Source organism: Macaca fascicularis, chromosome 14 (genome assembly GCF_037993035.2).
Source record: "Macaca fascicularis isolate 582-1 chromosome 14, T2T-MFA8v1.1".
NCBI lineage: Eukaryota > Metazoa > Chordata > Mammalia > Primates > Cercopithecidae > Macaca > Macaca fascicularis.
This window is the reverse complement of record NC_088388.1, coordinates 128282381-128309771: the sequence shown is the minus strand read 5'-3', so window position 1 is coordinate 128309771 and position 27391 is coordinate 128282381. Positions and strand designations below refer to the sequence as shown.

Genomic DNA, 27391 nt, shown 5'->3' with positions numbered 1-27391 from the left:
GGCTGTCCTGAGAAGCAACCTAGCCATCCTCCTGTGGCCACCGAAGTGGCCCATATGTTACCACCACCTCGTAGTTCCCACACTTCGTTAGCATAGAAAGAGCTTTTCACATAGAAAAATGGCTGTAGCCAGGTGCGGTGGCTTACGCCTGTAATACCAGCACTTTGGGAGGCTGAGGCAGGCGGATCACGAGGTTAGGAGTTTCGAGGCCAGCCTGGCCAACATAGTGAAACCCTGTCTCTACTAAAAATACAAAAAATGAGCTGGGTGTGGTGGTGGGTGCCTGTAATCCTAGCTAATTGGGAGGCTGAGACAGGAGAACTGCTTGAGCCTTGGAGGTGGAGGTTGCAGTGAGCTGAGATCATGACACTGCACACCAGCCTGGGCCACAGTGCAAGACTCCGTCTCAAAAAATAAAAAGGCCGGATGCGGTGGCTCATGCCTGTAATCCCAGCACTTTGGGAGGCTGAGGTGGGCAGATCACGAGGTCAGGAGATTGAGACCATCCTGGCTAACACGATGAAACCTCGTCTCTACTAAAAATACAAAAAATAGCTGGGCGTGGTGGTGGGCGCCTGTAGTGCCAGCTACTTGGGAGGCTGAGGCAGGAGAATGGCGTGAACCTGGGAGGTGGAGCTTGCAGTGAGCCAAGATGCCACTGCACTCCAGCCTGGGCGACAGATCAAGACTCCATCTCAAAACAAAAAAACAAAAATGACTTCAGGTTAATTTTAAGGCTTACTTAAAAACAACAGGGCCAGGTGCAGTGGCTCATGCCTATAATCCCAGCTCTTTGGGAGGCCGAGGCAGGCGGATCACGAGGTCAGGAGTTCGAAACCAACCTGGCCAACCTGGTGAAACCCTGTCTCTACTAAAAATACAAAAAAAATGAGCCAGATGTGGTGGCAGGCACCTGTAACCTGAGCTACTCGGGACGGTGAGGCACGAGAATTGCTTGAACCTGGGAGATGGAAGTTGCAGTGAGCCAAGATTGCGCTATTGCACTCTAGCCTGGATGACAGGGCGATTCTCTCTCGAAAGAAACAAAACAGAACTTCAGGGCCCACATTTCCTGTGGAGAGTTTAGCAGGCAGAGCCTGTGAAAGGCATCAGCCCCTCCTCGGGGAGGGCAGCTGAACCTCACTGTGCACGCTCTAAATTTTGGATTGCTAACGCATCCTCTGGATGTTAATGGATAAAACTAGAAGTCAAAGGGTAGGCACATCTAAACCCTTTGCATGGCATGTTAGTGCTGCATTTGCAAACCCCATATAATCAGGGCTACACTCGGTGGCGCTGCTCCATCCATACCAGCGAGGGGCCTGGGTGTGGAAAATCACCTGCCAGAACCAGGTTCCCTGAAGAATGACGAGACTGGTTCGGAAAAGCTCCAGCACAATGTGGTCCCGCAAGATCACCTCTAGGGAGATACTAACACACGCCACGAACAGAGCATACAGCAGGAGCGAGTGGATGTGTTGGTCCAGCGGAGGCCGGTTGTGGACGTGGTAGTAGAAGAGGAAACCTGCCACAAACCAGATGGCAGCTGTCAGTGCCACGCTTGGCCTTCACCATCACCGATGTTTCCTCCTACACCTGTCTCAGCTAGACTCTTCAGCGTTTAGGAAGTTAGTTTACATAACATTACAGGCAGCAAACCGATGCGAGTAAGTGTATTTCGTGAGTATGTTAGGAGTATAAAGCAGCCCGGGATTGTATTTTAAAATCTCTCTGGAACCCATGGTGGGTCAGTATAGGATGGGTCGGCTGAAGCATGTTGCTGACTTGTAACAGACTATGTGTATACTTGAAATTCAGTTTTGCCCTCAACCTTTTTCGACTTGCCGAGGTACAGAAGTGAGGTTGTTAGATGACAAAATGTATTTTCATACCCCAGTCAGTGTGAGTCATACTGGGAGTGTGCCCCTAGCAGCGGGGTGGGTCTCCTGAGACTTATGATGGGGGCAAGACGGTACCTCCCTGGGTGAAGGGTACAGTGTGGTTTCGCTTAACCAAGGGGATGTATCCCCTGCATGGTGGCATTCAACCTGCTGGGGTATTGTGTGTACACGCATGTGTATGTGCACACATCCATCCACACTGAGGAGTATGCACGTGCGTGAGCAGGGACTGCTGGCGGCAGTGGGATGGCAAGGAGGACTCCTGCAGTGTTAACCAGGGGCCTTGGTAGCTGCCTGCAAGCCTCAAAGCCTTCACGGGCTGCTTTCAGGAATATGCCGCCTGCCCATCCAGAGCAGAGCACTAGGTCCTGTTCAGGTTTTGGCAGCCCAGAGATGTGGATTTTCTGGGGAAGGTTATTATATTTGCAACATTTCTGGTCTTTTGTACTCTGATCCTTCATAAATACGGCTTGTCAGGCTATCCTTCCTCTCCATCCGTTCCACAGAATTACCTTCCATGAATACTGCCACAGCCATAACCAGTCTGTCCACCCCCAAGGGAACGTGGCTGACCAGATAGGTGAGCATGTCAGCAATTCCTGAGACTGCAAAGAATAGGTACATGGTGCTGTGCTGCCAATTCATTAACTTTATCCAGTGGTTCTCATGGTAGAGGTGCAGGTGGGGCCCATCCGGAACGAACTGCTCTGCCAGGATCCCTGCAGGGAAATGAGAATGGATGTTTTAGAGGGAAGAATGACTCCAAGACACATAGCAGCAAGAAACAGCCCAAAGGCGTGAATGAAGCGGAGATGAGGTGAGGTGAGGGTGGCCTGCGGGTCAGCAGACCTACTTTGCTGCCTCAGGTGCAGCTGCTGCAGGATAAAATAGGGTGTGTGCTGAGTAACCTGTGTAGACATCTTGCCATTGTTGTTCCTTTTAGGGGTTTGGGGTTGAGGGTAGAAGAATCAACGAACGCAACCAGATCCACAGGAGGTTTGTCCAGGAGTGGAGATGAGCAAGACATCATCACTTAAGTCGGAGTGTGGCTGATGGAATAATCCCTGGGCTTCCCTGCCTAGTGAGCAGTGAAAGAAATCCCCGACAGAAACAGTTAGGTTGAAAGCAGAATCCAAGCAGAGACACTGGTAATGAAGATACCTGTACGTGCCAAGGGAGGCAGGCGGCTCCCAGGTGCGTGTTTGCAGGGCTGACTTTGAGTGCGTGTCCTTCCTGGGCACAGAGCCAGCTCTGCAAGCCCTGTGCCCCTCCCAGCTCTGTGTTTTAAAACACTGGGTAAACAAGGCAGAGGCCCCATGGTGTGGGCCAGAAAATGACGAAACTGCGCCACAGGATAGCTCTTCGTTCTTATCCCTTCTACTTTTATACCTAATTTGCAAGGCAAAAGATTTGTTTTTATGCCTGGTACCCAAAATGTTCTTGGGGAAGCCTAGAAGAAATCCTCCATGATGACATTTTGGACTCTGTTCCCCAGATATTTGTTTCTCAAGCCAGATCCTTTTTGAATTCCCACACAAAGAGTCGAGGAGTTGTGGAAATGACCCAGGAAAAGTCCCAGTGACACTAAAATGGAAGCCCTGTGACAGCAGAGGCTGTGTGGTTCCCCAGTGTATCTCCTGTGCCTGGAACAGTGACTTCCTGGCATGTGGTAGGAGTGCCAGAGAGCTGTTGAATGAGTACCATTTTCACCCAGTCAAGGGACCAAATGCTGTAATTGTCCTAGCTTTATTTAGGCAAGGCTGACGCTGTCCTGACCCTTTAGGCCGCAGGTCCCTGTCACTTCTCACGGGAAGCCTCTGATGCGTGAATGGTGAGTGGGGAAGTTCGGCAGGATGAGGCCAACAAAGCTCCATAAAGCCTTGCTTCCTCCAAGAGAAGCCAGCGATGTTGCTTCACTCTCTTCAAGAAACCACAGGCCACTGATGACAAGTGGTGATTGTTAGTTGCAGATTAAGACCCCTCATTCCCCCCAGGTGGGGCTGGTCCTGAGGAAGAATACTTATTACTATCATCACTGCTTGTTCTTGGAGGGCCCCAGTGGAGCCAAGTGGATGCAAAGGAAACTGGGAGTGGGTGGATCTTGTTGGAATGGGGCAGAGTGAAGGAAATTCCCTCTCCAACAGCCCTCTGCTGCTGTTTCTCTCCTACTGGCTGATTTATTAATCTGCATGAACTCTCTCTCTCTACGCGCTTGAGACTTGAGGATGAGGAAGAGCCAATGGGTTGAGTGTCAACTACTGTAAGGATCTGGAGGGAGAGACAATTGAGGAAAAAGGTGATTTTTCTACTTTGTCACAGCTCAGGTACACGAGCGTCATCTATTTGGTTTTTTTCTCTTTGTATTTGTGTCAGATCTTTTTCATACAGTTGGTGTTTTACTCCTACAACTTTCCATACCTGTGTCCTTGTTGATTTGATAGTTTTTCAGTGTCCCATGATGTGAGAGCCGTCAACCGTTAGTATTATAAAGCTCTGTACGCAATGGATGTTATAATAAAATAGTCTAGTGGCCATCTGGAAATTGTTGCCCTATTATCTCTGCCAGTGGAAACATCTATTTCACAGGGCTCAAAACATGAATTAAAGGTTCTGGGTATGAGGGAGGAGATTCCCTGGACCAAATGACCCCTGCTCTTACCGATGACAGAAAACAAAGTCCTGACTGCGGCTTCGATGATCTCAAGACGCCGATAGTAATGCAGTGGGCTGTTCTTCCGTGTGTGGCTGAAGTACTTCAGTGGGTACTTCACTGACCAACACAGTCCAATGATCAGGAAGAAACTCCCTGGGAGCGCATGGCCCTGGAAATTTGCCATCAGGACACCTAAAAAATTAGGAGAAGGCTGTTAGGTGGCTAATGAAGAAGGCAAACAAATGTATATTTTGGGAGGAAATACAATATGTGCCTGAGATTGCAAATCATAAGCCACGTTAAGAAGGATCAACACATTCTCATAAAACAAGCCTTGGCCGGGCGCGGTGGCTCAAGCCTGTAATCCCAGCACTTTGGGAGGCCGAGACAGGCGGATCACGAGGTCAGGAGATCAAGACCATCCTGGCTAACACAGTGAAACCCCGTCTCTACTAAAAAATACAAAAATCTAGCCGGGCGAGGTAGCGGGCGCCTGTAGTCCCAGCTACTCGGGAGGCTGAGGCAGGAGAATGGCGTGAACCAGGGAGGCGGAGCTTGCAGTGAGCTGAGATCCAGCCACTGCACTCCAGCCTGGGCCACAGAGCGAGACTCCGCCAAAACAAACAAACAAACAAACAAAAAACAAGCCTTTATGTTATGTCACTGAAGTCTCATCTGTAAGGTGAGTTACATGACCAACTGGACTCCACTGTCTGTAATGCTTTAAACATGTGGGCAAAATAAAAGGATGAGGGTGGGGAAAGAGGAGGATAGGTAAATATTTATTGATCTCAGGTAGAGAAGCCTTCCAAGGCATAAACATAAAGGGGGGGGGAACTCGAAAAGAAAAATGTTCAGCTATATAAGCATCTTTTAATATCAGGGACATCAAAAGGTAAATGACAAATCAGAAACATGTTTGTAGCAGCTGTATAGGAAACAGCTATTACATTAGAGTCTACAAATTAATAAGAAAAAGACCGTAGGAGAATAGGCAGAAGACATGAACGGATGATTCACAAAATAATACAATTATAAATCTCCCAGAAATTAGAGATGTACATACGAAAGCACAACATCGTGTGTCACCTAATTGGAAAATAATTTTAAAAAGTTTTGGTGTGGTGGTCTAGTACAAATGAACATGGTCAATATGATTCACATTTTGTAAAAATCAGCATAATGGCATAAACATCACTTTATTCCAAAAATTTTCGGGCATGGTTTGCTTTTATCCCATTTACAGTAGCATGAGACTATAGCTAGGATTTATTCAGAAGTAGATTGATTATTTTCCTCACTGGCCTGGGTGGTTACCTAAAGAATATGTAGGGTGGGAGAAAAATGCCAGTTGTTGGTGATTGCTATGGTTTGAATGTGTCCCCTCCAAAATCCAGGTGTTGCATTAAGAGAAGGGGACATTTTTTTTGAGACAGAGTTTCGCTCTGTTGCCCAGGCTGGAGTGCAATGGCGCGATCTCGGCTCACTACAACCTCCGCCTCCCCAGTTCAAGCGATTCTCCTGCCTCAGCCTCCCGAGTAGCTGGCATTACAGCCACCTGCCACCACACCCGGCTAATTTTCGTATTTTTAGTAGAGACGGGGTTTCACCTGTTGGCCAGGCTCTTCTCGAACTCCTGACCTCAGGTGATCCACCCGCTTCGGCCTCCCAAAGTGCTGGGATTACAGGTGTGAGCCACCACACCCTGCTGAGAAGAGGACTTTTAAGAAGGGACTAGGCCATGAGGGCCCCTCCCTCCTGAACTAGGAGTAGATGCCCTCATACAGGGGCTGGCTGGAGGGAGCTGGCACCCTATTTGTCCTCCTGCATGTGAGGATGCAGCCCTCTGCAGACACCAGATGCTGGTGCCTTGATCTTGGACTTCCCAGCTTTCAGAACAGTGAGAAATAAATTTTTGTTCTTTATAAATTGCCCAGTCTGTCGTATTCTGTGATATCAGCACAACAGGGACTAAGAAACTGGTACCAGAGAAGTTTATAACATTTATAACCAGGTGTTATAACAAATATGTAAAAATGTGGGGGTGGCTTTGGAACTGGATAATGAATAGAAGCTGGAACAGCTTTGAAGTGAGTGCTGAAAAAAGCCTGGATTGCCATGAATGGAGCATTAAGGATGATTCTGGTGAGGGCTCAGAAGAAGAGGAGAGCTGTAGGTGTGGGATATGAGCTGTGGGGAAAGCCTCGTTCTTCTTAGAGATTGCCTAAGTGGTCCTGAACAGAATGTTGATAGAGATACGGATGGTGAGGGGACTTCTGATGAGGTCTCAGACAGAAATAAAGAACAAGGTATTGGAAACTGGAAGAAAGGTTATCCTTGTTATAAAGTGGCAAAGAACTTAGCTGAATTATGTCGTGTTCTAGGACTTTGTGGAGGGCAGAACTTAAGAATGATGACCTAGGATATTTGGCAGAAGAGATAGAAAGCAGCAAAGTGTTCAAGATGCTGTGTGGCTTCTCTTAACTGCTTATAGAAAAATGTGAGAGGCTGGGCGTGGTGACTCACACCTGTAAATCCCAGCACTTTGGGAGGGCAAGGCAGGCAGATCACCTGAGGTCAGGAGTTTGAGATAAGCCTGAAAAACACGGTGAAACCCCGTCTCTACCAAAAATACAAAAATTAGCCGGGTGTGGTAGCGAGAGCCTGTAATCCCAGCTACTCAGGAGGCTGAGGTAGGAGAATCGCTTGAACCCGGGAAGGGGAGGTTGCAGTGAGCCGAGATCGCGCCATTGCACTCCAGCCTGGGTGACAAGAGCAAAACTCCATCTCAAAAAAAAAAAAAAAAAAAAAAAAGAGAAAAACTTGAGAAAAGAGAAATGATTTGAAGGCAGAATTTATCATCAAAAGGAAAGCTGAACGTCAATATTTGAAAAATTATCAGCCTAGCCATATACAAGATAAAAACGTACGTGTAGGAGAGAGAACCACGGGCATGGCCACATGACTGATAAGGAGATTAGTATGTGTAGAAGGAAGCCAGGTGCTAGTTATCAAGACAATGAGAAAATGACCGCAAAGGCATTTTGAAAAATGACCCCAAAGGCGTTTGGGGCTGCCTTGGTCTTTGGAGGCCCAGAGGGTTAGGGCCTTGGGGCAGAACAGTTTCAGGGGAAGGGCCCAGGTGCCTGTGGGGTCTCAGAGATCACTGCCCAGGGCCACCTTGGGTCTCTGCTTCCCACATTCCGGCAGAGCATTCCTCAGTCACCCTAGCTGTGGCTCAAGCAGGACCAGGTGCAGGCTGGGCATAAGTTACAAACCTTGGTGGCATCCTTGTGGTGCTGACTCGGTAGGTATGCATACTGTATGAGCTGTGGGAGCATGGCTGCCTCCACCTAGATCGAAAGGATTTCTTTGACCTCAGGGCCCAAGCAGAGATTTGTCACCGGGTGGAGCCACTGCAGAGAGCCCCCCAGTAGGCCAATACTTAGGGAAGCCTTGGAGGTGGTATCACCTGGAGCCTTGGGGGCCCAACACCCACCCCAGTGTGTCCAGAAGGTGAGATGTGGAGTCAAATAACATTATTCTCAAGCCTAAGATCCAATGTTGAGTTTTGGACTCACTGGAGACCTGTTGTTACTCTTTCTTCCTTCCTGTTTCTCCCTTTTGAACTAGAAACATCTGTCCTGTGCCTGTCACGCCATTGTATTTGAATCAAAGTATGGAAGTCATTTGAATTCGCAGGCTCACAGCTAGAGAGAACTTTGCCTCAGGATGAAATTTATCTCAAAGTGAATGAGTCTCTCTCATACCTGATTTAGATAAGATTTGGACTTAGATTTTAAAGTCCCTGTTTGAATGATTTAAGTCTTTTGGGGGCAATTGTGATGGAATGAATGTATTTTGTATGTGAGAAGTACGTGAATTTTGGGGGGACAGGATTGGAATGCTGTGGTTTGAAAGGGTCCCCTCCAAAATTCAGGTGTTGCCAATGTGATAGTATTAGATGTGGGGCCTTTAAGAGATGATTAAGACATAAAGATTCCTCCCTTGTGGATGGGATTAAGCACCCTTATAAAGGGCTGGATGGAGGGAGTTGGTTCCCTTTTTTGCCCTTTCTGCCATGTGAGGCTACAGACTTCAACAGATACCACAGGCCAGTGCCTTGATCTTGGACCTCCAAATCTTTAGAACTGCAAGAAATAAATTTGTTCCTTATAAATTCCTTATAAATTACCCGGTCTGTGGTTTTGTTATAGCAGCACAAGCAGACTAAGACAGTGATCTAGAAAAGACCACCCTGGAATGTAAAGCATCTCTGGTCTACACAGCATATTCCAACCTTGGACACAGACCCATCTCTCTAGCACCAGCTACATTGTCAGGGCTGTTTCACATCTTACACATTGACAGATGAGGGTCCCACCCATCATCCAGAACTTTCACAAGCTTTAAAAAAAATGTTTGCAGTTTTCAAAAACTCAAATCATATTAAAGGCTTATAGTGAAAAGCAACAGCCTCATGTTCTATTCCTCCTCACCCCCAGCAAAGCCACTTTCAACCCTTTCAGCTGCTTCCTCCAGTATTTACCTCTACCATTGTAGTTGTTGGGTTGGTGCAAACATAATGGCAAAAACCACAATTACTTTTGCACCAACCTAATACTTTGTGCATGCGGCCATTTGTTAATTCATCATTGTCAGGCATTACCTGCCAACTTCCTGGAGCTCTCTCACAGCCTCTCCCTCCTCCCCACCCTACTATTTTCATAGCAGTTGCATTATACTCACTTATTGAAATCATCAGTTTCATTATCATGGCTCTGTAAATCCAAAGTCCTTACCAGGGCCAATAAGGCCGTATATGATCCTGGGCCATCTCTTTGATTTCTCCCAGCACTCATCCCTTGCCACAGTGGATCCCTTCCATTCCCTTAAACGGCTCAGAACACTCCATTCCTGCTTCAGGACATTGCACTGTCTGTGGCTTCTAGAACAGTGTTCCCACAGGGAGCCAACAGTTGTCTCCTTCACTTTACTCAGGTCTCTGTTCAAATGCCACTTTATTCCATGACTACTGCATGTAAAATACAGGCCTGCCCCACTTTTCAATCTATGTCGACTTGTAACTTTTCTGTAAAGTATGAATCACCATGTGATACTGCAGACTGATTTTCTTGTAAGCATCTGTCTTCATCCACTAAAATGTGGGCCTCTGGAAAGCAGAGGTTTGATCTATTTGCTTATTGTGGTTAGTCCACAGCTTACTGCAGGGCCAGATACAGAGTGAGCACTCAGTAAATACTTGTGGAATGAATGAATGCGATCCAAGTATTGTATTATGGGTTATGTTTTCTCTAACACTTTTTTTTTTTTTTTTTTTGAGACAGAGTCTTGCTCTGTCACCCAGGCTGGAGTGCAATGGCATGATCTTGGCTCACTGCAACCTCCACCTCCTGGGTTCAAGTGATTCTCCTGCTTCAGCCTCCTGAGTAGCTGGGATTAAGGACGGTGCCACCACACTTAGCTAATTTTTGTGTTTTTAGTAGAGATGAGGTTTCACCATGTTGGCCAGGCAGGTCTCGAACTCTTGACTTAAGGTGATCCACCTGCCTCGACCTCCCAACATGCTGGGATTACAGGCATGAGCCACCGTGCCTGGCCTAACACTTTTGTTTTATTCTGGGGTTAATCATTGCCTTTTTTTTTTTTTCCACATGTTTATCTTCCCGAATATCGATCACTATCTTTTTCCTCAAAAGAGCTAAAAGGTCTGTCAAATGTTGACCAAATTAAATTCTAGACATTTTAACCTCAGATAACTTATTTCTGTTTTATTCCTAGAGACCTGTTTTGAGAATCTTCTCTTCGAAATTGAACTGGTTGTCTGTCCTCCTGAAGCATTCTGCACCATCTTACAAATTCCCTTTGCCTTTTGCTTGTTTTCTGCCCACCCTGCCTTTTGCTGCAGCTTCCAAAAAAGCCTTTTCCTTGTTTTGGATCCCCTGTTTCTTGGATGCCATTTATTTTTCTTTCTTGGCTTACTTCCATTAATACAAGTCTAGCATTCCCAAAACTATGCATAGAAGGGAGATTCCTTGAGAATCTGCATGGTTGACAATCTCTGCCTTTTTATTGGAACGGTTTATTTAGTCCATTCATATCAATGTAATTATTGGTGTGGTTATATTTACAGTTGTCATTTTGCTATTTGTTTTCTGTCACTCATTCATTTTTTGTTCCTCTGTGCCTCATTTCCTGCTGTCATTTATGTCTAACAAGTAATTTTAGTATACCATTTTAATTACTTTTTTTCATATTTTAAGCTATATATATTTTTTCCTACTGCATGCTCTAGTCTAGGGATTATAGTATGCATATTTAAGTTACTGTGGTCTACTTTAATAGTATTTTAATTCTGATAAAATATAGTGACTTTGTTCCAATATATAATAGCTCTAATTCCTACCCCTTCCTTCATGCATATATTATATATACATACACTAAATGAGCCATTAATATGAATATATATGGACTAAATAAGCCACTCCAACAAAAAGGCAGAGATGTGTGTGTGTGTGTGTGTGTGTGTATACATATATATGTACATATCATATTTATGTTTGGGCTTGTTATAAAGTTTTCAAGTTTAAGATTTAAGAATATATAAAGTCTAGGTTATAAACTAACTGTGGCAATTATTTCTTGAAGCAATTTTACATTTTTCAAAGAATGAATATATATATTCTTTGACATTTAATCACATATTTACCATTTCCAGTGTTCATTTATTTCTGTCATTTTAATAACTCTAAAATCTCATTTTCTTTCAATATGAAGAATGGCCTTTAATATTTTTTCAGCTTTATTGAGGTATAATTGACAAATAAAAATTGTATATACTCAGGGTATATAGCATGACAATTTGATACATGTATACATTGTGAAATGACTGCTATGATCAAGCTAATTAACCTAGTTATCACCTTACCTGGTTACCTTTTCCTTTCCTTTGTAATGAGAATCCTTAAGATCTACTCTCAGCAAATTTCAAGTATACAGTTTATTATCATTACTATTATTTTTAGGGACAGGGTCTCGCCCTGTCACCCAGGGTGGAGTGCAATGGCATAATCATAGTTCACTGCAGCCCTGAACTTCTTGGGCTCAAGTGATCCTCCGCCTCAGCCTCCTGAGTAGTTAGGACAACAGGTGTGGGCCACCACACCTGGCCAATTTAAAAAATTTTTTTGTAGAGACAACGTCTCACTATGTTGTCCAGGCTGGTCTTGAATTTTTGGGCTCAGGCTATTCTCTCGCCTCAACCTCCCAAAGTGCTGCGATTACAGACCTAAGACATTGTGCCTGGCCAGTATATTATTATTAATGATAGTCACCCTCCTGTCCATTAGGTCTCCAAAATTTACTCATAACTGCAAGTTTGTACCCTTTGACCAACATCTCCCCATTTCCCCCGCTGCTCCAGCCCCTGGTAACAGGCATTCTACTCTGTTTATGTCCAGTTTGTTATTTTAGATTCCACATATCAGTGAGATCACGCAGTATTTGTCTTTCTGTGTCTGGCTTATTTTACTTAGTTTAAGGTCTTCAAGGTTTATCCATGTTGTTGCAAACAGCAGGATTTCCTTCTTTTTTAAGGCTAAATAATATCTCATTGTATATATACACTACATTTTTTTTTTTTTTGTCCATTCAACAATCAATGAACACTTAGATTGTTTCCATATCTTGGCTGTTGTGAACAAAGCTGCAGTGACCATGGGAGGGCAGATATCTTTTCAAGACAGGGAGTTTATTGCCTTTTGATATATACACAGACGTAAAATTGCTGAATCATAGGGTAGTTCTATTTTTAATTTTTTGAGAAACCTCCACACTGTTTTCTATAATAGATGTACCAATTCACATTCCCACCAACAGTATGTGAAGCCTCCCTTTTTCCACATCCACACCAATCTTGTTTTGTTTTTTGTTTTGACTTTTTGGCAATAGCCATCCCGACAGGTGTAAGGTAATATCTTATTGTGACTTTGATTTGCATTTCCCTGATGATTAGTGATGTTGAGCATCTTTTCATAAACCAGTTGGCCATTGTATGTCTTCTTTAGAGCAATGTCTATTCAGGTCCTTTGCCCACTTTTTTTTTTTTTTTCTCAAAGCAGAAATTTATTGCCCACATTCTTTGACTACAATGCTATAACAACAGAAATATTTTCTTTTACAAAAATCTCAATCAGCTTAAAAATTTTTAAAGTCACTAAATAACTTTGGGTCAAAGAAGAAATCAAAACCGCAAATAAATAAAAGCAAATATTGGCAGTGTATACAGTAGAACATATGAAATAGATTACAGTAAAAAATTCTTAAAACACAAAGAATCCAGGACGTGGAAAGCTGGGATGAGTATTACACCCTAACAGCAACGATAGCAGATAAACTACAAAATCATAACTTTTCCTAAACTCATTAGAGAACTGAGATCATAGGGCAATCAACAAGTCTAAAATGGGCTGGGCACCATGGCTCATGCCTGTAATGCCAGCACTTTGGAAGGCCAAGGCAGGTGGATCACCTGAGGTCAGGAGTTCAAGACCAGCCTGGCCAACATGGCAAAACCCTGTCTACTAAAAATACAAAAAATTAGCCAGGTGTGGGTGGTGCATGCCTGTAGTCCCAGTCACTCGGGAGGCTGAGGCAGAAGAATCACTTGAACCTGAGAGGTAGAGGTTACAGTGAGCTGAGATTGCACCACTGCACTCAGCCTGTTGCCTACTTTTTAATAGGGTTATTTGTTTTTACTATTGAGTAGTAAGAGTTTCTTGTATAGTTTGGACATGAGCTCCTTATCACATATAGGGTTTGCAAATATTTTCTCCCATTCTATGGGTATCTTTACTCTGTTGATGGTTTTCTTTGCTATGCAAAAGGTTTTTAGTTTGATGCAACCGTACTCCTTTATTTTTGCTTTTGTTGTCGTATCAAAAAAGAAATCAATGCTAGCACCAATGTCATGTACCTTTCCCTGCATGTTTTCTTCTAGGAGTTTTACCATTTTAGGTCTTACATTTAAATCTTTCATCCACTTTTCGTTGATTTTTGCATATGATGGAAGATAAAGATCTAATTTCTTTTTTATTTTTTTGCATGTGGATATCCAGTTTTTCCAGCACCATTTATTGAAGATACTATTCTTTCCTCATTCTTGTTCTTGACACCTCTGTAGAAGATTAGTTAACCTTATATGAGTGGGTTTATTTCTGTGCTTTCAATTCTGTTCCATTGCTCTAAGAGTGTTTTTATGCCAGTACTGTACTGTTTTGATTGCTATAGCTTTATAATATAATTTGAACATAGGAAGTGTGATGTTTCTGGCTTTGTCCTTCCTGTGTGGTTCTCTTTGTGTTTTTTAAAAGTCAGTGTTGGTTGAGTTTGTTTTTTTTTTAATCTGCAATTCAATATTTTTCATCAAACCTGGGAAGCTTTCAGCCATTACTTCCTTATTTTTTTCTCTCTCCCTTTTTGGGGTTCCCATTACATGTATGTGGGAACATTTAACATCATCCTATGTGTGTCTGAAGGTCTGTTCGTTTGTCTTCATTTTTTTCTCTCTGTTTTTCAAATTGGATCATTTCTGTTGGTCTATTTCATGTTCACTAGTTCTTCCACTATCTCACAATCTGCTATTGAGCCCATCTAGTGAATTCTTAATTTTGGTAATTGTACCTTCCAACTTCAGAATTTCCATTTAATTCTTTTTATAGTTTGTATTTCTCTATTTAGATTCCCTATTTGTTGAGTCATTTAAATCATATTTTCTTTTAATTCCTTGAACAGTTTTCTTTAATTCTCTGAGGCCAGGCACAGTGGCTCATGCCTGTAATCCCAGCACTTTGGGAGGTTGAGGCGGGCAGATCACTTGAGGTCAGGAGTTCAAGACTAGCCTGGCAAACATGGTGAAACCCTGTCTCTACTAAAAATACAAATAATTAGCTGGGCATGGTAGTGGGTGCCTGTAATCTCAGCAACTTGGGAGGCTGAGGCAGGAGAATCACTTGAACCCGGGAGGCGGAAGTTGCAGTGAGCTGAGATTGCTCCACTGCACTCCAGCCTGGGTGACAGAGGGAGACTCTGTTTCCAAAAAAAAAAAAAAAAAAAATTCAAGCCCATTACACTTCCAGCCCCTATCAGTCGATCTGTGTGGGGGTTGGAGAAGGCCGGTTTTCAGGTCTCCCTTGTCTTTCACTTTTTGCTGGACTCTCTCAGGTCTTCTCCATAGATGCATAGTTTTTTTCAGTCAGCCAGGGATGCGTGAAGAGCTCGCTTCAATACTTCTGTGATTCTCATTTCCAGAATCTCCCTGTTAAATTCCTGGTTGGCCTGCTGCTTGCCCCAAGTGGGGCTGCAACCTCAAGCTAGCAAAGCTGTGCATTTTCCCTGCCCATTTCCAGGTGTTCATTCCGATGTGAAGCCAGCAAAGCCAAGGATTTTCAGCCCCCCAGCCACTGTTCTGAATTGAATGTTCGTGTGGCAGCAAAGCTACTAGTTTTCATGGCCAGTCCCATCTTACTTAAAAGTCATTGGCTGAGCTTGGGGGTGACAGGAGCAGCCACAGGCAAAGAAAGGCCACAATCTCCTACTTGCCTGAAGATCTACAGTGTTTCAAGAATAAATGCTGCTCAATTTTTTGCCTGCATTTTGTCAATTTCCAGTTCTCTCTTGGTTTTGATAAACAATTTTGACTAGTTTTATATATTTTTGTTATTTGTTGCTTTTTTTTTTTTTTTAACAGAATGGAATTGCCTGTCTCTGTGCTGCCATAACTGGAAGGCCTTCTCCTCGTTACTACTATTTTTTGAGATGGAGTTTCGCTCTTGTTGCCCAGGTTGGAGTGCAATGGTGCAATCTCGGCTCACTGCAACCTCTGCCTCCCAGATTCAAGTGATTCTCCTGCCTCAGCCTCCCAAGTAGCTGGGATTACAGGCATGTGCCACCACGCCCAGCTAATTTTTTTGTATTTTTAGTAGAGACAGGGTTTTACCATATTGGTCAGGTTGATCTCAAACTCCTGACCTCAAATGATCCACCTGCCTCGGCCTCCCAAAGTGCTAGGATTACAGGCATGAGCCACTGTGCCTGGCCCGCTTCCTTTTTAAACCCTCCTTTGAACATAAAAAATTTACATTTTTGTTTAATGTTTAACACAGGTCCCTTTCAATATCAAGTTTGTTATACTTCATTTTCCTAGGCAAAGGTGCAGAAAAACCAGCTTTGCAAATGTATGTCAAAACTGCCCACTGACTAACCGGCTTCCCTCCTTCCTGCCCTTCCTCACTTTTCTCAAAAGCAGTAACTGAAATAAGGCAGAGTCCTTGTCTGCCTCTATGTACTTGATACCGGCTTGTCAAGACCCACCCTTCCCTTTTACCTCATCTAAACTTCACACTAGTGGACAGCAGGGCCTGCAGCATGTCTGTAGAAATGTCTTTAAACTTATGTATGATTCATAGAAGACTGAGTACTTTGATTTAATGGGGACGGGCTATATTTCTTCCATTAACAAATTAATGGATTCGTTCATTAGATTAGCTACATTGTGGAACACGTGGAGGAGATGGAGGATGAGTCAGTTTTAGTTACAGGAGGAATAAGGTAAACTAACTTCAAGTAGAACAATAAAAATTTTGACTTCTATATAATTTGGATAACCCATTATCTAAATATAGGCTAAGCCCCTGCTGTGGTTTAGCATTAAAAAAATTTAAATAAAGTAAATATTAAATAAAAAAATTTTAAGGAATGTGTTTTCTAATATACACAACTGGTGTGGGCAATATACAACAAAACCTTTCAATCTAAGGACTAACTTACAAATAGGAAAACAAATATCAGATAGTGCTTTTAGGCCAGGTGCAGTGGCTCACACCTGTAATCCCAGCACTTTGGAAGGCTGAAGTGGGAAGACTGCTTGAGCCCAGGAGTTCAAGATCAGCCTGGGCAACATAGTGAGACCCCTGTCTCTACTAAAAATAAATTAGCTGGGCATGGAGGGGCATGCCTGTAGTCCCAACTACTTGGGAGGTGGAGGTGGGAGGATTGCTTGAGCCTGTGAGGTTGAGGCTGCAGTGAGCCATGACCGCACCGCTGTACTCCAGCCTGGGTGACAGAGTGAGACCCTGTCTCCAAAGGAAAAAAATAAGTGCTTTCACAAAGGCAAATTCCCCAACTTTCTTATTTCAATATATTTCCTCTTTTTTTTTTTTAAATTTCACATGAGATATGATGGGAGTGTGAGGGGAGGACTGAATGTTTTGGACAGGGAGTAACTTTGCCTTTCGCTTTCTGCTGGGCTGTCTCAGGTCTTCCCCATAGATGCACAGCTTGTTCAGTCGGCCAGGGATGTGTGAAGACCCCTCATCTCAACACTTCCATGACTCTATTTCCAGACTCTCCCTATTAAATCCCTGGCTGATCTGCTGCTATGGCCTAGCATTAAAAACAGCAACCAAGCTGGCAGCCAAGAAGACTGGAGGCTTGAGCAACTGTTCCTTTTTATTTCATATCTAGTGGGATCATTGGAAAAATAACACAATTTAAGTAAGAGATTTGACCTTATTTTCCTTGTACTTCTTGTTTTTAGACGATTTTCCCCTATCTACATTCTATCCCCCTTTCTTCCTTCCCTCCCTCTTTCCTTCCTGGCAACAAGAGCGAACCTCTATCATAATACCACAACAGCAGGATCATCCGCGGGTCTTATCAGACCTCCCGTTTCACTGCTCCTCACATGAGTATTAAGTTCCATCTATGTCATCGCTAGCGTAGTCCCGTCTCTAGCATCACAATCAACATTTTGAACAGCTCCAACACGAGGATGCCCAGGGCCTTCTGTAACCACAGCCACCTCCCTCCTGTCCCCCACCCCTTCAGCTCCACAATTGCTAATCCATCCTCTACTACTAACATGGTGTCATTTCAAAAATTATGTTATATAGGCCAAGTGTGGTGGCTCATGCCTGTAATCCCAGCACTTTTGAGGCTGAGGTGGACGGATCACCTGAGGTCAGGAGTTCAAGACCAGCCTGGCCAACATGGTGAAACCCTGTCTCTACTAAAAATACAAAAATTAGCTGGTTGTGGTAGCGCACGCCTGTAATCTCAGCTACTCAGGAGGCTGAGGCAGGAGAATCGCTTGAACCTGGGAGGTGGAGGTTGCAGTGAGAGGAAATTGCGCTACTGTACTCCAGCCTGGGTGACAAGAGTGAAACTCTGTCTCAAAAAAAAAAAAAAATTAAAATTAAATTAGTGTAATTAAAATTCTTTGTATAATTAAAATTCAGGTAACTCGGGCTCTGTCACAGTACAAGGTTAAGCCTTTAGGTCATTCTCGAGTCCAGTGGTTCACAACGGGGACTGGTGGTGGCGCTCTGGCTTCTCTGGGTCGAGACCAGGGACACTGCTGAACATCCTCCAAAGCACAGGACGGCCCCATAGCCAAGACCCTTGTGGCCCAGAGTATCAGCAATGTCGAGGCTGTGAGATCCTGCTCTCGCCCAGGCCTGCTTCCCAAAGCCCTTTAAGTCCTGAAGGGAGAAGACAGCAGGCTGCCTTCTTTCTGTTATTTAAATCCCACTTCACTCCTTCTTAGAGCCTGTTCTTCTCCCTTTAAGACTAGCCTGGGGGCTGCGCGCGGTGGTTTATGCCTGTAATCCCAGCACTTTAGGAGGCTGAGCTGGGTAGATCACCCGAGGTCAGGAATTCAAGACCAGGCTGGCCAACATGGTAAAACCCCATCTCTACTAAAAATGCAAAAATTAGCTGGGCGTAGTGGCAGGCACCTGTAGTCCCAGCTAATGGGGAAGCTGAGGCATGAGAATAGCTTGAACCCAGGAGGCAGAGATTACAGTGAGCTGAGATTGAGCCACTGCACTCTGGCCTGGGTGATAAAGCAAGACTTTGTCTCAAAAACAACAACAACAAAAAACCCACAAAAAACTAGCCTGGGTAACATGGTGAAACTCCATTTCTACCAAAAAAAAAAAGAAAAAGAAAAAGGAAAAAAGATTAGCTGGGTGTGGTGGTGCGTGCCTATAGTCCCAGCTACTCGGGAGGTTGAGGCTGCAGTGAGCCATGATTATCTCACTGCACTCCAGCCTGAGCAACAGAGGAGACCCTGTCTAAAAAAAAAAAAAAAAACAGCACAGTGGCTCATGCCTGTAATCCCAGCACTTTGGGACGCCAAGGTGGGCAGATTGCCTGAGGTCAGGAGTTCAAGACCAACCTGGCCAACATAGTGAAACCTTCTTACTAAAAATACAAAAATTAGCCGAGCATCGTGGTGGGCACCTGTAATCCCAGCTACTCAGGAGGCTGAGGCAGGAGAATATCTTGAACCCAGGAGGCAGAGGTTGCAGTGAGCTGAGATTGCGCCACTGCACTCCAACCTAGGAGACAGAGCAAGACTCCGTCTCAAAAAAAGAAAAAAAAAAAAAAAAGGAAGAAGAAAGAAACCCTTTACTCTCACCAATCTTCTCCTTCCCCAGCCCTAAAGGAAGGGAGAAGAGCATGCTCTATGAGGGAGTAAGTGGGATTTCAATAACAAAGAAGGAATGCAGCCTGTTCTCTTCTCCCTTCAGGACTAAAGGGCTTTGGGAAGCAGGCCTGGGCAAGAGCAGGATCTCACAGCCTCAGCATTGCTGATACTCGGGGCCACAGGGGTCTTGGTTGTGGGGCTGTCCTGTGCATTGCAGGGTGTCCAGCAGGCAGTCACCAGTCAATTTTATATTTCTACAGGTTTGCCTTTCAATTCACAAATTGAATTATATAATATGTGGCCTTTTGTGACTGGCCTTTTCTGTTGGCACGATGTTTCCCAGGTTCTTCCATGTTGCAGCATGGATCACCGCTGACTCCTTTTGATGGCTGAATGGTATTTCATTGTGTGGGTAGACCACATATACTGGTTGCCAGGGCTGGTAACACAGTACCACAGACTGGGCAGATTAAACAACCATTTAAATCTCAGTTCTGGAGGCTTATCTCCTTGGCTTGGAGATGGCCATCTTCTGTCAGTGTCCTTACATGGTCATCCTCTTTTGTGTGTCTGTGTTCTTATAAGGACATTACTCATATTGCATTTGGGCCCCACCCTAATGATCTCATTTTAATTTAATTACTTCTTTAAAGGTCTTATCTTGAAAGAGTCACATCCTGAGGTACTGGGAGATAAGACTTCAACATTTGAATTTGGAGAGAGCACGGTTCAGTCCATAGCACCCTGCCCTCTGCTCCCTGAAAATCCATGTCCTTCTCATATGCAAAATACACTCCCCCTCATCCCAACAGTGCCAAAAGTCTGAACCCAGACCAGCATCAACTGTAAGTCCAAAATCTCATGTAAGTTTCATCTAAACCAGGTGTGGGTGCGATTTGAGGGATGGTTTATCATGAGGCAAAATTCGTCTCCAGCTGTGAACCTTTACGACCAGACAAGAAAGTATATGCTTCCCAAACAGGACAGGCAGAGCATAGACATTTCTAGTTTAAAAGGGAGACATTGGAAAGAAGAAAGTGGTCATGGATCTCCTGTCCTGGAACCTGGTAGGGCAAATTCCATTCAATTTTTTTTTTTTTTTTTTTTTTTGAGATGGAGTTTCACCCTCGTCGCCCAGGCTGGAGTGCAATGGTGCCATCTTGGCTCACTCCAACCTCTGCCTCCTGGGTTCAAGTGATTCTCCTGTCTCAGCCTCCCAAGTAGCTGGAATTATAGGCATGTGCCACCATGCACGGCTAATTTTTGTATTTTTAGTAGAGACAGGATTTCACCATGTTGCCCAGGCTGGTCTCCAACTCCTGATCTCAGGTGGTTCACCTGCCTCAGCCTCCCAAAGTGCTGGGATTACAGGCGTGAGCTGCCACGCCCAGCCCAATTCCAAGTCTTGAGAATAATCCTCTTTGGCTCAATGTTCTGTTGTCTGGGTCCACAGGGTGGCCCTGCCTTCCAGGGCCATCACCCTGATTCCTCTACCTTAAATGGTGGCCCCACCCGTTGGTCCTTGGCTGGGGCATCCTGGCCTGCTGAAACCAAGGAAATGACACCAGTCCTGACCCTGAATCTGTGTGCCCTGGGCCCAAGGTGGCAGTAGCAGCCTGGCAGATCTTTGAACTGCCTTCAGGGTCATTCTTCCCTTTCCTTTAAGGGTAACTCATGATCACAGTCATATCGCTGTACTGGCTGGTCCTACAGAATTCCAAAAGTCTGACAATCTTCCTTCATTTCTTCCTATTTCTGTCTCATTTGGTCCAAACTGGCAATGTCTGCTGGTATAAATTCTCAAAAACCTTGCTGGCCTCCTATGCAATCCACAGGGGGCAAGGCCACTTGACAAGAGGGCCCTCCACAGATGTTCATGGGCAAACCACATCTCTGTTCCCAACTTGCTGAGTTGGTTGACTGTATCCATGTATCACATTGGCCATCTTTTCAGAGGGGGGTTCAGCCACACCCTTGGTCTTTTCTCCAGAAAGGGCGTTCTCATTTTTTGTAGAATAGATAGACTAAGAATTTTCCAAATCTTCAAGTTTTGGTTCCTTTTTTTCTTAAAAATTCCTTTTTTAGTTTATCTCTAATATTTTACTATGAGCAGCAAGAAGAAACCAGGCCACCTTCAGTACTTTGCTTAGGAATCTCCTCAGCCAACTATCCAAGTTCATCATTTATAAGTTCTGCTTTCCATGAAACATGAGAATCCAATTCAACAAATTTCTTTGCCACTTTTTAACAAGGTCCATCTTTCTTCTAGTTTCTAATACCATGTTCCTCATGTCTGTCCAAGATCTCACCAGAAGTACCTTTAACATTCATATTTTAACCAACATGCTGTTACTGATGATATATGTATTCTCTAAGATGATAGATGCTTTCTCTCCCTTCCTTCCTTCCTTTCCTTCCTTCCTTCCTTCCTTCCTTCCTTCCTTCCTTCCTTCCTTCCTTCCTTCCTTCCTTCCTTCCTTCCTTCCCTCCTTCCTTCCCTCCCTCCCTCCCTCCCTCCCTCCCTCCTTCCTTCCTTCCTTCGTCTTTCTTTCTGTCTTTCTTTCTGTCTTTTTTTTTGTGGAGATGGAGTCTCTTTCTGTCACCCAGGCTGGAGTGCAGAGGCATGATCTTGGCTCACTGCAACCTCTGCCTTCCGGGCTCAAGCAATTATCCTGCCTCAGTTCCCCGAGCAGCCAGGACTACAGATGCGCGCCACCACATCTGTATTTTAGTAGAGATGGGGTTTCACCATGTTGGCCAGGCTGGTCTTGAACTCCTGACCTCAGGTGATCCACCTGTCTCGGCCTCCCAATGTGCTGGGATTACAGGCGTGAGCCACGGTGCCTGGCTGATAGATGCTTTCTCTACAGCTCCTTCTTTTCTTTCTCAGTCCTCACTGGAATCACCTTCAATGTCCACATTTCTGGTTTTTTTTTTTTTTCTTTTGAGACTGAGTCTTGCTCTGTTGCCCAGGCTGGAGTGCGGTAGCGCAATCCCAGCTCACTGCAACCTCTGCCTCCCAGGTTCAAGCAGTTCTCCTGCCTCAGCCTCCCCTGGGATTACGGGTGCCTGCCACCATGCCCGGCTAATTTTTTTATTTTTAGTAGAGACGGGGTTTCACCATGTTGGCCAGGCTGGTCTCGAACTCCTGACCTCAAGTGATCTGCCCGCCTCAGCCTCCCAAAGTGCTGGGATTACAGGCATGAACCACCGTGCCCGGCTAATGTCCACATTTCTATCAACAATCTCTTTAAGGCAATTTAGGCTTTTTCCAACATGCACCTCCAGACTCTTCCAGCCCTTACTCACTGTTTAGTTCCAAAGCCACGTCTGCTCACCAGCACCCTATTTCTTGGTATCAAAATCTGTACTCGTTGCCAGGTCTGCTGTAACAAAGTCAAGTTTTGGTTCCTCCTTTTCTTAAAAAAAAAGGACTAGGGGACTTAACAGCCATTTGTCTTCTAACAGTTCTGGAAGCTAGAAGTCTGAGACCAATGCATTGGCAGAATGGGTTTCTTCTGAGGCCTCTCTCCTGGGCTTGTAGATGACCACCTTCGCCCTGTGTCTTCAGATGGTCTTTCAGGTGTCTGTGTCTAAAGGTCCTTTTTTTTTTTTTTTTTTTTTTCAGAGAGGTTCGCTCTTGTTGCCCAGGCTGGAGTGCAGTGGCACAATCTCGGCTTACTGCAACCTCCACCTCCTGGGTTCCAGTGATTTTCCCACCTCAGCCTCCTGAGTAGCTGGGATTACAGGTGTTTGCCACCATGCCCAGCTAATTGTTTGTATTTTTAGTAGAGACGGGGTTTCACCATGTTGGCCAGGCTGGTCTGGAACTCCTGACCTCAGGTGATCCACCTGCCTCAGCCTCCCAAAGTGCTGGGATTATGGGTGTTGGTCATCGCACCCCAGCCCTAAAGTTCCTCTTATAAGGATACCAGTCATATTGGATTACTGTCCTAATGACCTCATTTTAGCTTGATTACTTCTTTAAAGACCCCGGCTCCAAACACAGGCATATTCTGAGGCACTGGAGGTGAGGACTTCAACATACACTTGGAGGTTGGGGGGGCCACAATTCTGCCCATAACACCATATGTTATTTATCCATTCATCAATTCACACATTTCCTTTTATTTTTTATTTTTCTGTTAATTTTTGAGACAGAGTCTCCCTCTGTCTCCCAGGCTGGGGTGCAGTGGCGCAACCTCAACTCACCACAGTCTCCACTTCTTGGGTTCAAGCAACTCTTCTGCCTCAGCCTCCCAAGAAGCTGGGACTAAAGGTGCGCCACCACACCCGGGTCATTTTTGTATGTTTAGTAGAGATGGGGTTTCACCATGTTGGCCAGGTTGATCTGGAACTCCTGACCTCAGGTGATCCACCTGCCCCAGCCTCCCAAAGTGCTGGGATTATGGGTGTGAGCCACCACACCTGGCCAATTAATACTTACATTTCCTTTTATAGATTTAATTACTAAATCACTATGAAAAATAACTCTCAGGTGTATAACGAAGCTACAAAGATTTCAACAACCTTACTAAGTTTTTTAACTTTTTATTTCTGTGACAGTTTTTCCTGATGGCTCTGAAAGTCACCCTAAGATGGTTCTCTGTACTTTCTTGCCATTACTCTTAAAAAAAACCCCACTCTTATTGACATGTAATTTACATACCATAAAATTCACCCTTTTAAGGTGTTCAATTTCATATTTTTTGGTTTACTAACAGTTATGCAACCACTATTGCTATCTAGTTTTAGATAAAATTACAACTATTCAATTTTAAAATGCTTTTACCAACCCCCAAAGAATTCCCATACACATTGGTAGTCATTCCCATTTCCCGCCAGTCCCCAAGCCCCTCGCAGTCACTAATATGCTCTCCATCTCTGTGGATTTGCCTAATTTAGACAGTTTATATAAATTAAATCATACAAGATAGAGCCTCTTTCCCTCAGCATAATGTTTTCAAGATTCATCCATGATATAGCATGTATCAGCACTTCATTTATTTATTTATTTATTTGAGACAGAGTCTTGCTCTGTTGCCCAGGCTGGGCTGGAGTGCAGTGGCGCGATCTCTGCTCACTGCAAGCTCCGCCTCCCAGGTTCAGGCCATTCTCCTGCCTCAGCCTCCCGAGTAGCTGGGACTACAGGTGCCTGCCACCACGCCTGGCTAATTTTTTGTATTTTTAGTAGAGATGGGGTTTCAGTGTTAGCCAGGATGGTCTTGATCTCCTGACCTCATGATCTGCCCGCCTCGGCCTCCCAAAGTGCTAGGTGTGAGCCACCGCGCCTGGCTCCTTTTTTTCTTTTTCTTTTTTTTGAGACGGAATCTCGCTCTGTCGCCCAGGCTGGAGTGCAATGGCATGGTCTTGGCTCACTGCAACCTCCACCTCCTGGGTTCAAACGATTCTCCTACCTCAGCCTCTGGAGTAGCTGGGATTACAGGTGCCCACCACTATGCCTTGCTAATTTTTGTATTTTTAGTAGAGATGGGGTTTCACCATATCGGCCAGGCTGATCTCGAACTGGTGACCTCATGATCTGCCAGCCTCAGCCTCCCAAAGTGCTGGGATTACAGGCATGAGTCACCACGCCTGGCCACTTCATTCCTTTTTATTGCCAAATAATATTCCATTGTATGGATGTGTCACATTTTATTTATTCACTTGTTAGTAGATGGATGTTTGAATTGTTATGAATAATGATGCTGTGAACAATCGCATGTTTCTGTGTGTATAGATGTTTTCATTTCTCTTGGATATGCACTAGTCTCCCCTTATCCATGGATCTGCTTTCTGCAGTCTCGGTTACCTGCAGTCAATTATGGTCCAAAACCATTAAATCGAAACTTCAAGAAACAAATAATTTAGAAATTTTAAATTGCAGACCATTCTGAGTAGCATAAGGAAATTTCATGCCTTCCCACCCTGGATATGAATTGTCGCTTTCTCCAGCATAACCACACTGTACACACAGTCTGCCCATTAGTCACTTAGTAAGCTGTCTGGATTATCAGGTTGACTGTCATGATATCATAATGCTTGTGTTCACGTAACCCTTATTTTACCTAATGGCTCCAAAATGAAAAAGGAGTGATGCTGGCAGTTCGAATATGCCAAAGAGAAGTTGTCAAGTGTTTTGTTTAAGTGGAAACATGAAAGTTCTTAATAAGGAAAGAAAAAAATAGTATGCTGAGGTTGCTAAGATCTACAGTAAAAATAAATCTTCATCCATGAAATTGTAAGCAGTATATTGTAATTGTTCTAGTACACATATAGTTCTAATATAGTCCTACTATTATTGTTAATCTCTTACTATACCTAATTTATATAAGCTTTATCATAAGTATATACATCTAGGAAAACAAAATAGTGTATAAAAAGTTTGGAACTAACTATCCATGGTTTTAGCATCCACTGGGGGTCTTGGAACATATCCCCTGCAGATAAAGGGTGATGACTGTATACCTAGGAGTGGAATACTTGGTCAGATGGTAACTCTATGTTTAACATTTTGAGAAACTCTCAGACATTTCAAAAGTGACTAGACCCTTGCACAATCTCACCAGCAATTTCTTCACATCTTTGCCAACACTTGTTATGTCTTTTTTCATTTAGCCATTCTAGTGGGTATGAAGTGGTATTTTGTTGTTTTGTTTCCTTAATGATTAGTGATGTTGAGCATCTTTTCATGTGCTTATTGGGCATTTGTAAATCTATGGAGAAATGCCTACTCAAATACATTGCCCATTTTAATTGGATTATTTGTCTATTATTGAGTTGTAATAGTTCTTTATTCTAGATACAGGTTTCTTATCAAATATATTATTTGCAAATATTTTCTCCCATTTTGTGAGTTGTCTTTTCTTGATGCTGTCCTTGAAGCATAGAAGCTTGTAATTTTGATGAAGTCCAATTTATCTTTTTTTTTCTTTTGTTTGTGCTTTTGATGTCATATCCAAGAAACCACTACTTAACCAAAGGTCAGAAAACTCACTTCTACGTTTTCTTCTAAGAATTGTATAGTTGTAGCTCTGTATTTATGTGTCTGATCTATTTATTTATTTTTTGAGACTGAATTTTGCTCTTGTCTCCCAGGCTGGAGTGCAATGGCGCGATCTCGGTTCACTGCAACCTTCGCCTCCCAGGTTCAAGTGATTCTCCTGCCTCAGCCTCCTGAGTAGCTGGAATTACAGTCATATGCCACCACACCTGGCTAATTTTGTATTCTTAATAGAGACAGGGTTTCACCATGTTGGTCAGGCTGGTCTAGAACTGCTGACCTCAGATGATCCAGCCTTGGCCTCCCAAAGTGCTGGGATTACAGGCGTGAATCACTGCACCTGACCTCTGATCTATTTTGACTTAATTTTTGTATATGGTGTGAGGTAGGGATCCAACTTTATTCTTTCACATGTGAATATCCAAGTGTCCCAGCCATTTGTTAGTAAGACTATTCTTTTCCCCTATTGAATTGTCTTGGCATTTTGTCTATCCTTCTACTCTTAAAAGTAAATTTCATCAACTCTTTACAGAAGGACCTTGCCTATAACCAGCTCAAACTGTGAATCAGAAAACTGATTAATTGAACTATTATGATTAATATAAAAATACTTTACTAGAGTATACAGAGAACAGTCATAACAATGAAAACAAAGGGAGGATTGCTATTCAGCCTGGAGGAGATAGGAGAAAGATTATAGAGGGTAGTGTCATGAAAGCTTCCTGGAAAAACACACAGGCATTAGTCAGGTAGTGTGGGTGGAGTTCTAGTCAGAGCAAATAACACATGCAGGGGCTGAGAGGCAGTTGCAGCCAATCGTCTATATGGTGGGAGTGAACTAGATAATGTCACTTACTCTCTTTACCCTGTATCATTTCCACCTTCTTTAACAAGCAAAACCACATGTAATTATCTTGCATGGATAGAATGCATTAAATCTTAAAATTTTGTTAGATTGGGACTGACCAAAAGAATATACTTAAAAGTAAAATCAAGCAGACATTATGGTCCTATGTTCCCAAGAGTCTCAGGGAAAGGATAGAAACTGACTCACACATGGGCCTGAGGGAGGCTGAGTTAGAAAAGACTTAAGTCACCTGTTATCTTAGTTTCAGTACATTCTATTTCTTACATCTTCCTAAAGGAAACTGAATTCCTAAATTTCCCTTTAAGGAGGAATATAGTCACATAATAGAATATGAACTATGTAGTGTCAGACCTAAGTTCAATCCTGGTTTTGCCACTTTTACTGGTAAGACCTTGGACAAGTTCCCTAATGTCTCTGAGTCTCAGTACTCCTCCTTCTAAAACAGGGACATTAATAC

General features: G+C 43.9%; 1 protein-coding gene across 1 annotated transcript in view; it reads right to left on the bottom strand.

The window, feature by feature from the left end:
- TMEM45B (transmembrane protein 45B) overlaps positions 1-27391 on the bottom strand; it is a 42549-nt gene that overhangs the window by 2720 nt on the left and 12438 nt on the right. The window contains exons 2-4 of the mRNA XM_005580164.4: positions 4561-4746; positions 2414-2620; positions 1341-1525 (exon numbers count right to left, since the gene is read on the bottom strand). Coding sequence (XP_005580221.1) covers positions 1341-1525; positions 2414-2620; positions 4561-4738 — 570 coding nt within the window. The 5' untranslated portion in view covers positions 4739-4746. The remainder of the gene's footprint in view (positions 1-1340; positions 1526-2413; positions 2621-4560; positions 4747-27391) is intronic.